General features: G+C 39.5%; 1 protein-coding gene across 4 annotated transcripts in view; it reads left to right on the plus strand.

Annotated features, from left to right (window-relative positions):
* Positions 1-11,880, plus strand: part of LOC127448618 (SLIT-ROBO Rho GTPase-activating protein 3-like) — a 112,384-nt gene that overhangs the window by 92,348 nt on the left and 8,156 nt on the right. For all 4 annotated transcript variants that reach the window (XM_051711278.1, XM_051711279.1, XM_051711280.1 and 1 more), the window contains exons 18-21: positions 798-871; positions 9,748-9,928; positions 10,317-10,466; positions 11,193-11,502. In XM_051711278.1, the coding sequence (XP_051567238.1) occupies positions 798-871; positions 9,748-9,928; positions 10,317-10,466; positions 11,193-11,502 (715 nt within the window). The remainder of the gene's footprint in view (positions 1-797; positions 872-9,747; positions 9,929-10,316; positions 10,467-11,192; positions 11,503-11,880) is intronic.

Raw genomic sequence — 11,880 nt, forward strand, 5'->3', positions numbered from 1 at the left:
ATAATAGGCACAAGTTGACAGTTAATTTGCTACAGTAGTGTACATACAAACTCACTGTATGCAAAAGTCATTTTAATGAGAAAAAACAAGCACACTAGGCCCATCCATCTCACTGAAATAATCATTATTTGTAATTACAATGTGTATAAATGTTTTCTAATACAGAAAGTTACATTTTAATGTGGGAAGTTGTATTTAGTTGTTAATGTTCAAAATATGAATCCTGTGTTAGGGTGATGGGGCACAGTCTGAAAAGTTTGGAAACATTTTGGGCTAGGCTAATGAACGATTTTACTTGCTGTATGAATTTGTAACCTTCAGAAGCAATATAATATATGTGGGTGAGAAACAGATTAAAATTTAAGTCCTTTTTTTACTCTAACTTTAAGATGTAAAAGTGAAAGTGGAGATTTAAAGTGAGATTTAGAGTAAAAAAGGTTCTGTTTCTCACCCACACCTATTATATCACTTCTGAAGACATGGATTTAAACACTGGAGTCATATGGATTACTTTTATGTTTCCTTTGTGTGATGTTTGGAGTTACAAAGGTCTGATCACCAGTCACTTGCATTGTGTGGAACTTCATACTCTTATATATTATTGCTTTAATATATTTATATTGATACTGATATTGATATGAACGTGATTGGGTACTGTTTGCTTGAAATTTCAGAACCGTAATTGCCATTTGAATTTTAACACTGGCAGTATAACATGTGCAGTTATTGTGTTTGTGTTGTACGTTAAAACCTCTTTCTCCCTTTCTCTCTGTTTATGTTTGTGTATATTCACACAGTGACAGCCCTCACAGTGAACCGGGCACCATTGATGAAGCAGACAACGGCACCGAGCCACACACTAGCGATGACGGTACAGACAGACAAGCTTTTTTATTTGTGTCTTATTTGTGCATTCATCTATTGCTTTGTACATGCTATAATCACTGTCTCTCATGGCTGGATTTGTATTGTCTTGAAAAAAAAGTCTGCATTATATGAGGTTTTTTTATTTTGGTATATCATTAGAAATATGGTCAGATGTTTATGCTTGTCTTTGGAAAGAAAAGGAATCCAAATTACTGTGTTGCCTCTTAAAAGACAGAAAATAACGGTGTATTGCATTGTGTATTTTAAAGATGATGTGATGATTAGCATTCAGCATTCAGCTGATCTTTCTAGCTTGTGTTGTGTGTTTGCGCATGCACATGCATGTCAAACACCTAATTGAAATTAGATGGCAAGACTGGCATTGAAACATCTGGGTCAAAGTCAGTTAGATCTAAACACTTTGCATTGCAAAATATTATTCATACATTGTGCACAGCCAATATCAAGTCAAGGCATACCAAGCTCTTTATTGTCAGTTACAACAAGATTATATTTTGTACTCCACGAGGTTGCATTGAACGTAAATATGTAGTAATAAAAAATAGGCATAAGTACTGTATATAAAATATGTAAATATTTTTATAAATATATACTATACAAAACAATACAAAATACACAAAAGTACAACAAATAAAAAGGCAGTAGAAAACACAAGGCTGTGCAAAATTACGATGATGAGTTACAAGATTGTTGCTATCTCTTTGTACATTGAGAGAAATCCTTCATAAATACCAGGTTTTATTGTTTGGTTGATGTTATGATTGACATCTAGCTCAGCCAATTAGAGTGGTTTTCTATGAGCAGTGCTCATCCTTATTAGCTAGTGCACTATGAGGAGATAAGGGGGAAGATCTCAAGTAGACCCCTGGCAGCACAAAATAAAAAAAGAGGCAAGTGTGCTTTTAGGTTTTAGAAATCAGTTTTTCTCTGTCTCTTTCCCTCCCTTACCCCCGCCTAACCCAGTTCATTTCTCAAATGTAAATGATAGCGTTGTCTACCAGTGTTTCCTTTGCTATATTAAATTAAATGCAGTTGTGAATATCTTTCTCGACCTAGTTTCAGCAGTCTTTGTACTACATCACTCTTTTCCCAACCTTGGTTTTCTCGGCTTAATTGCCTCCTCCTTTGCTTTTTATCACTCTGTTTTCCTTGTCTCCCCCTCTCTTGCACTTTCTTTGTTCAGGGTGAGTAAACAGGTCTCACGGGAGCTTCAAGCTCCTGCTCCCTTCATTTACTGATTGATGGAGCTGTAGTCACTCCCTAACCCAAAACACCAGCCCATAATGCTGATACCATCTCTAGCATGCAGCCGGCTGCTCATTCAAGTTTTTTTTTTTTTTTTTTTAATCAAGATGTTTCTCCCCTTACCTAATGGATTGAGAGTTGGCCTTTTTAACACTACAAATAGAACATTATTTATTAGTGTACTTGTCAAACTGATTTTTATGTAAAAAAAAATTTCTGATATACCAGCTTTAAATGCAGAGTCGACTATTAGTAAGCCATTTGTAGGTTGCTTTCACCTAAATGTGTTACACCATGGCTCTGTATTGCTGTCAAAACATTCTGCTGTTTTTGTAGAATAATGTTCATTATCACATACAAATATTTTCGACTCCTCCCTCATCTATGTATAAAAAATTTTGGTACAGGAAGGCAATGGAAGTGAATTGGCAAGTCCATAGAAGTTACAAAACACACTGTTTCAAAAGTGCAACCACAAGGTGTAAACATAATACATGTTAACATGATTTTAGTTCAACAAAATCTCTGTTCTACATGATTGTAGTGTGATAAAATCACTTACAGGGTTTACAGGCATTGCGTTGTCATGGCAACAAAAAAGTAATATTGGATATAATTTGACACTTTACAACATTGCGTAACACATCTACTGTTTACATCTTGTGGCTATACTTCTAAAACAGTGTGTATTTTAACGTAAATGGGCTGGCCCCATTCATTTGACTTGTAAGTGCCTTACTGTAAACGAGGTTTATTATTATTATAATTTTTACGAGGGACCAGTCACAAATATTTTTTGTGGTTATCAACATTATGCCAAAAAAGCTGTCAATTGAGCTTAACTTATATTGAACCCGGAACATTTATTTAAACCTACACCGTTTGTGCTACGGACATGAACGTTACATCAAATTGGGTGAATTGTTGAGAAGAAATGTGCTTTTCTGAGCAATCAGACTTGCAACAAACATAATTGCCAAAAGAAATTCCATAGACTTACATTGATGGAGGGACCTGAGCCAGATAACCAGAATATCACAGAGATGTGTGGGAACCGTTATCTTTTTGTAAGAGAAATAAGCTCCAAGATGTTAACTGGACACTTACAGAATTAAACATGCATAATGAGGTCACGTGACAACAATGTAGCATAGTAGTGTTGGAAATGTTTTTGTTGCATAATGCTTTTTTTAAAACTATACTTAAAAAATATAAGGCAGTATTTAGTGTATACTGTGCAAGAAGCTTTACCTAGAATATATCATTATGAAAGTAGCCAAAAAATCAATAAATACTACTTGGTGCACATTTAAATGATGCCATTGTCAGTAATCATGTTTGTAAAGGCACATCTCCCTTTAAACCATGGTAACAGTAGCCTACAGGCTAAATCATACCCTTTGTATGGTGATTTATATGTTTTGTGATCCACACTGACATTCTGTTGTGATCTAGCCAGTGCTCTGATCTGGAATCAGCTCTCCCTGAGGAACTCATCAGCCAAGCTTGGCTTATGCTTCACTTCGGGCCTGTTTGAAGTCACATGCTTTGACTTTCAAACGGGGCTATCATCACAACTTCCCCTATAGCCCTCAGCACATGCTGAGAAACCAAAATCAAAATTATGAGATGCCATTAAGACTTCAACCTAACCAATCCATTGCACTCACAATGGAAGTAGATTTTTAATACATATGGATTTTTAATAAAAATGGTAAAAAAAAATTTACTTCTATAATTAAGGTGCATGATTATGGTAGGTAAAAAAAGTGTGTCTAAATTTGGTCAAAAAAATATTTTGTTAGGTCTGGATTTGAACCCAGATCCCCTGCAAACTAAACCAAAACTTTACCACTGGGATCTTACACATATTACAAAGTGTATAACTATGTTTTTAAAAATGAATTGCATAATTACTTTGTTACCAAACCTTACACAGTAACCTTATTACCATTACCAATTAGGCTAGGACTGCCACTGGTGCCCCCTTAAAAATAAATAAATAAAATTGGTTCATAACGCCCCCTGGACAGAATACATAATTTCAAAGACTGGCTTTAGTTCCATTCTTTCTCTTTCCTTCCACTTCTGTATTATGTCTGTATTTAATTTCACCCCTGAATGGAGATCCTAATGAAACTGATTGGTTTTTCTGTAGTTGACTTGGAGATTTTCTGCCAGGCGCTGATTTGCTCTGTACATCTTCTTAACCCTGAATGACCCCGCTGTCTGTTTTCCCCTGGCATCTTCTGGGAGGTGATGCATGAACTGATCTGTGGTCAGATGATGACAGTGGTCACATTAAATGGAAGCTGAGGGGTAGATTTGATAGGATTTAAATATATTTCACTCTGTATTTTAGCAGCACATCCATGTGAAATGAACATGTTGTTTTTTGGTCATGATTTGATAAAAGATGAGATAATATCCTCTGGTGTCTAAGACCTTAATACTGTATGATGGATGTGAGTCTATCCTCAGGGTGAGTCTATGTGATATGGAATATAGGGTCTTTATGTTTCACAAATATATGGTCATGCATGCTTTTGCTGTGATCAGTAAGGCAGCCATATTGCTTATTATTTTGGTCAGTGTTGGAAGTGTTTTTGTTGTTTGCTGATATTAGTCATATCATTGCTTTCTCAATCTAAATAACTCAAAAGTAACCACTATTTGAATAAACTGTAACTCGCTGAAAGGGTTTCTTCCGGACAAAAACAAACAGTGTCTGTAGTTGTCTGTGTGCATGCAAACATGTTTTACAGGAATATTCTGTGTTCAATACAAGTTAAGTTCAATCGACAGCATTTGTGGTATAATGTTGATAACCACAAAAATTTATTTCGACCCATCTCTCATTTTCTTAAAAAAAATAAATAAATAAAAAAAATAAATAAAAAAAAAAAGCAAAATCTGGGTTACAGTGAGGCACTTGGGATGAAAGTCAATGGGATCAATCTGTAAACGTTAGAATATTCACTCTTTCAAAAGTATAGACACAAGACATAAACAATATGCGTGTTAACGTGTGATTGCTATTTGGTTCGTTAAATGAAGCTTAACATTGTGTTTGTGTTTGTTTTTGAGTTGCCACAGTATGCAGTAGACTGGCATGTCTTAAGGTCAATTGTAGGTCAAAAATGGCAAAAAAGAAACAGCTTTCTCTAGAAACGCGTCAGTCAATCATTGTTTTGAGGAATGAAGGCTATACAATGCTTGAAATTGCCAAAAAACTGAAGATTTCAAACAAAGGTGTACACTGCAGTCTTCAAAGACAAAGGACAACTGACTCTAACAAGGACAGAAAGAGATGTGGAAGGCCAGATGTACAACTAAACAAGAGGATAAGTACATCAGAGTCTCTAGTTTGAGAAATAGACGCCTCACGTGTCCTCAGCTGACAGCTTCATTGAATTCTACTTGCTCAACACCAGTTTCATGTACAACAGTAAAGAGAAAACTCAGGGGTGCAGGCCTTATGGGAAGAATTGCAAAGAAAAAGCCACTTTTGAAACAGAAAAACAAAAAGAAAAGGTTAGAGTGGGCAAAGAAACACAGACATTGGACAACAGATAATTGGAAAAGAGTGTTTTGGATCTTAACCCCATAGAGCTTTTGTGGGATCAGCTAGACTGTAATGTGCATGAGAAGTGCCCAACAAGACAGCCACATCTATGGCAAGAGTTACAGGAAGCGTGCGGTGAAATGTCTCCCGAGTATCTGTACAAACTGACAGCTAGAATTCCAAGGATCAAATCAAATCAAAATCAAATCACTTTATTGTCACACAGCCATATACACTAGTGCAATGGTGTGTGAAATTCTTGGGTGCAGTTCCGATCAACATAGCAGTCGTGACAGTGATGAGACATATACCAATTTACAATAACATCAAATTAACACAACACAATTTAAACATCTGTTATACACATAATTACACTCAACAGTATACAAATAATAACATACACTGTACAGTATACAATACGCACTATATAGATACACATTATTCAATAAAAATAAAAAATAAAAATATATAAAAAAGTATATATATATATATATATATATATATATATATATATATATATATATATATATATAGAATGTACAGTATTGTACTGTATTGACATTCAGGCTGTCGGTTGATAGTCAGTTGTTAAGAGAGAACATAATATAATAATAATAATATAATTTATGACAGTGAGATATAAGAGTAAGGGTAATAAAGTGCAGTGCCGATGTATTTTGATCGTGGGAGATCAAGAGTTCAAAAGTCTGATTGCTTGGGGGAAGAAGCTATCATGAAGTCGGCTGGTGTGGGTCCTGATGCTGCGATACCGCCTACCTGATGGTAGCAGTGAGAACAGCCCATGGCTCGGGTGGCTGGAGTCTCTGATGATCCTCCGAGCTTTTTTCACACACCGCCTTGTATATATTTCCTGGAGGGAGGGAAGCTCACCTCCGATGATGTGTCTGGCAGTTCGCACCACCCTTTGCAGTGCTTTGCGGTTGTGGGCGGTTCTATTGCCGTACCAGGCGGAGATGCAGCCAGTCAGGATGCTCTCTACAGTGCAGGTGTAGAACCGTGTGAGGATGTGGCGGTTCATTCCAAACTTCCTCAGCCGTCTCAGGAAGAAGAGGCGCTGATGAGCCTTCTTCACAACGACTTCAGTGTGGATGGACCATGTGAGTTCCTCAGTGATGTGGACACCCAGGAACTTGAAGCTGCTGACTCTCTCCACTGGTGCTCCATTGATGGTGATGGGACTGTGTTCTCTGTCTTTTCTTCTGAAGTCCACCACAAGCTCCTTTGTCTTACTGACGTTGAGGGAGAGGTTGTGCTCCTGACACCAGTGTGTCAGAGTGTGCACCTCCTCTCTGTAGGCTGTTTCATCATTGTCAGTGATCAGACCTACCACCGGCGTGTCATAAGCAAACTTAATGATGGCATTGGAGCTATGTGTTGCCACACAGTCATGTGTGTACAAGGAATACAGTAGTGGGCTGAGAACACAGCCCTGCGGGGCTCCAGCGTTGAGGGTCAGTGATGAGGAGATGTTGCTGCCTATTCTAACCACCTGGCGTCTACTTGACAGGAAGTCCAGGATCCAGCTGCACAGCGAGCTGTTTAAGCCCAGAGCCCGGAGTTTCTCATCTAGCTTGGAGGGCACTATGGTGTTGAATGCTGAGCTGTAGTCTACAAACAGCATTCTCACATAAGTGTTCTTTTTTTCCAGGTGAGAGAGAGCAGTGTGTATTGTAGATGCAATGGCATCATCAGTGGAGCGGTTGTTGCGGTAAGCAAACTGCAGCGGGTCAAGAGAGAGTGGCAATACAGAGCAGATGTAATCTCTGATTAGTCTCTCAAAACATTTGCTGATGATGGGGGTCAGAGCAACAGGACGCCAGTCATTTAAACAAGTTATTTTTGATTGTTTTGGAACAGGCACAATGGTGGATGTTTTAAAGCATGTGGGGACTACAGACAAAGAGAGGGAAAGGTTGAAAATGTCCGTAAAAACACAAGCCAGCTGGTTCGCGCACGCTCTGATGACGCGGCCCGGAATGGCGTCTGGGCCAGCGGCTTTGCGGATATTCACCCGTCGGAAGGATCGGGTTACATCCGCTACAGAGATGGAGAGTGAACTAACCTCTGTAGCTTCAGCCGCGAGAGCTCTGTCCGCGAGGGCGGTGTTATTTCCCTCGAAACGAGCATAAAATGTATTTGGCTCATCCGGGAGAGAGGCAGCGGCGTTCATGGCGGAGTTTTTATTCCCTTTAAAGTCCGTGATGATGTTAATTCCCTGCCACATGCTTCTAGAGTTGGTGGTGTTAAACTGTCCTTCAATCTTACTCCTGTACTGGCGTTTTGCGGTTCTGATAGTTTTTCGGAGGGCTTAACTGGCTCGTTTATGCTCCTCCACGTTCCCGGAATTAAAAGCGGAGGTCCGCACATTAAGTGCCGTGCGAACATCGCTATTGATCCAAGGTTCTGATTCGGATAGATTCGTACAGTTCTGGTCGGAACGACGTCCTCTACGCACGTTCTGATGAAACACATTACGCTATCAGCGTAAAGCTTGATGTCGTCATCAGAGGCGGACCGGAACATCTCCCAGTCCGTGTGATCAAAACAGTCTTGTAGCGTAGAATCTGATTGGTCCGACCAGCACTGGATCGTTCTGAGGGTGGGTGCTTCCTGTTTCAATTTCTGCCTGTAAGTGGGCAGAAGCAGAATGGAAGAGTGGTCCGATTTGCCAAATGGTGGGCGGGGGAGGGATTTGTAGCCATCCCGGAACGGAGAGTAGCAATAGTCCAAAACCCCGTCCCCTCGTGTGTTGAAACTAATGTGCTGGTGATATTTTGGTGCGACTGATTTTAAACTGGCTTTATTAAAGTCCTCGGTCACAATGAACACGGCCTCAGGGTGCGCGGTTTCCTGTTCACTTATACTCCCATACAGTTCCTTGAGTGCCCGGTCTGTGTCGGCTTGTGGGGGGATGTACACAGCAGTGATAATGACCGCTGTGAATTCCCTCAGTAGCCAGAATGGTCAACACAGAAGCATAAGAAATTCCAGATCAGGAGAGCAGAAAGACTTGATAGAATGTACGTTCCTCTGATCACACCAGGATTTGTTGATCATAAAACATACACCACCACCTCTGCTTTTACCTGAGAGGTCTTTCGCTCTGTCCGCTCGGTGCACGGAGAACCCCGCGGGTTCAATGGCTGAGTCTGGAATCTCCGCAGACATCCAAGTTTCTGTTAGGCAGATAATGCAGCAGTCCCTTGTATCTCGTTGGAAAGAGATCCGCGCTTTCAGCTCGCAGAGCTTGTTATCCAGAGACTGAACATTTGCCAGTAGAATAGTGGATAGCTTGGGTAGATTTGCGCGGCATCTTACTCTGATGAGAACGCCGGCTTTGTTTCCCCTTTTCCTCCTGCGTTTCCGTGGCCGTGCTGCCCAGACAAAGGGCTCCGCTTGCGTGTTTGTAAACAGCGGGTCGGCATTGAGGAATGTGAAGTCCGGTTTACGGTGTGAGATTGCTGAACCAATGTCCAAGAGTGTTTGTCTGTCGTAGACAATAAGGCAGACAACATCCAAGACAAAAAACATAAGAATTGTGAACAAAACAAACAAAACATTACTATGTTGTGTCGGAGCTTGCAACGCAGCAGCCATACTCGGCGCCATCTTGATCTGCAAAGCTGTCATTGCTGCACATGGAGGATTTTTTTGATGAGAACTCTTTGAAGTAGTTTAAGAAGTTCTGAACATTACTTTTTTCAAATTGTAATTGTCATTTTTCACATTATTAATGTCTTGACTATACATTGTGATCAGTTGAATGCCACTTTGGTGAATAAAAGTACCAATTTCTTACCATAAGAGCAAAATCTGTAAATTATTCCAAACTTTTGGCCGCCAGTGTATATATTATTGTTCAGATGCCAAAAAAACCCAAACACTTTTATTGTTTTATTATTTTACTGGACTCATTACTGGCATATGTATAAGTAGCTCTCTGCTAATTTGTTGACATAATTCTCTGCTCATATATATTAATGAGGCTACTTATCCCTCCCCTTTTCCTGTCCCATTCTCTCTCACAGAGGTGGAGCAGATCGAAGCCATCGCAAAGTTTGACTACGTAGGTCGGACTCCTAGAGAGCTGTCCTTTAAAAAAGGCGCATCCCTTTTGCTATATCACCGTGCATCTGAAGACTGGTGGGAGGGCAGACACAATGGTGTGGACGGGCTCATACCTCACCAGTACATAGTTGTACAAGATCTGTGAGTATATAAAACAAAATAAAATCAATGTTGTTAAAACACTTCCCATGCATTTTAAGGGGCCTGTACTAATGTATTACTAATCTAGTGTAGAGTCCACCAAGAACACGCAAGCAACCACCCACATAACATTGCCCTGACAACCACCTACAACACAAGTTTTGCATGGGCAAGAATCCCTCACATTTTCTTCACAAAATGTAAAAGTCTAGTTCTTGCTAATATGTACAGGAGGCTTGGCACTAGTTACAGTACAAATGCACGTTGCATTGAGAGAAGGTGTTGTCCTCTGGGTAATTTATGACTTATCAACCATACAATTTGACTGGTCAGTGTTGAAAGTGAGGTAGTAATGGGAAAGATCATTGTAATGTCTATTTCTCTTTAGGGATGATGCATTCTCTGATAGTCTGAGTCAGAAGGCAGACAGTGAGGCCAGCAGTGGACCTTTACTGGATGATAAAGCCTCATCCAAAAATGATCTACACTCTCCATGTGAACCCTCACCTGATTACAACTTCAGCGGGGTCATGGGCCGGTCAGTAGCCAATCTTCTAATTATGTTAAACTGTGCTTGTATTTATTCCACACATTTCCATCCTCAGGAAGAAATAATAATTAGAGTGGAAGTGTTTAATCTTGTCCCACTTCAGCTTGCAGCTTACTCACTTATCTTTTAAGGTTTGTGACATGAGTAATTAGCAAAATATTCATGATTTTAGACTCTACAGCTTTGTTTCTGAATATAGTGAGCTGCATCGCTGCCTACTGCTTCCATGTAGGCAATCACCTTCGGTCATGGAACCTCATAAGAGACAAATTTGGAACACTCTATGTAGACAGCAACCTAATGTGCCACACAAATAGCACTCCAGAGAGCAGACTCGTTTATTTGAACAGAATTTGATGTTAGCATGTTGCTAAGCTAACACAGCATTACTCAGATAACCATAAAAAATACATGGCACACAAATTAGGTAAAATAGTAGTTAATAGTTAATGTATAACTACTAATAACTATTTTTATTAATACGTTTCAGTATTGAATGAGATGTATGTATTTATTAATAATCAAACTTTTTTTTTGCCTTGTCAGCCATCTTGGATTGCTTGTCGCAATGCATTCTGGCTTTTCCTTCTCTGTGAAGGGTACTTGCGTTGCAGCCTTAGAGTTTGGTGAAAAGAACATATCTTAAAAGGCAGGAAACCTTTGAGCAAAACAATGGATTCAAGCCTTTTCCCGTGTAATTGTGCATTTCCATAGGGTTAGGTTGCGGTCTGATGGGTCTGCCGTCCCTCGGCACCGCAGTGGCACAGATTCTCACAGTCCTCCCAGCGACACACCACCGCGGGCTGCCGCTTGCCCCAGCAGTCCCCATAAGATGGCAGTCAGTAGAGGCCACATTGAAAGCCCCGAGAAGAGACGTTTGGGAACATTTGGCAGTGCCGGCAGCATTAACTACCCAGAGAGAAAGGTCTATCCCGAGGGTCACCCACTCAAGCCTGTCCCAGGAGCAACGAGACACAGCAGCCTTGGGGATCACAAGACCTTAGAAGCTGAAGCCTTAGCAGAGGTGGGTGCTGAGTCTCATTTTATATGCTAATTTAAATTTGAAATATGTATAATGAGGACTAACAGCAAAATCTTTGTTACTTTTCTTTCCTTAAAAGAGGAACTGATTGGAATACATTTTGAAAGCATTTATAATTATATAGAATATTTAAGCATATATAATAGCAAATTCATAATGTAAGATTAATTACAATTATAAACAAAAAAATGTGTTGGATTAATCTTGATTAATTTCTGTAATCTACGGGGAGCCCTAATTTAAATGTATGATTAATTGTATATAAATTTCTATTGCATTCATTCAGTCATTGAAATATTTTCAGTAAATCCTCTTCTGTACCGTTATTAATCAAAGCTCTAATTCAAAGAGACTTTTAAG

This window comes from Myxocyprinus asiaticus, chromosome 12 (assembly GCF_019703515.2).
Source record: "Myxocyprinus asiaticus isolate MX2 ecotype Aquarium Trade chromosome 12, UBuf_Myxa_2, whole genome shotgun sequence".
NCBI classification, from domain to species: Eukaryota; Metazoa; Chordata; class Actinopteri; order Cypriniformes; family Catostomidae; genus Myxocyprinus; species Myxocyprinus asiaticus.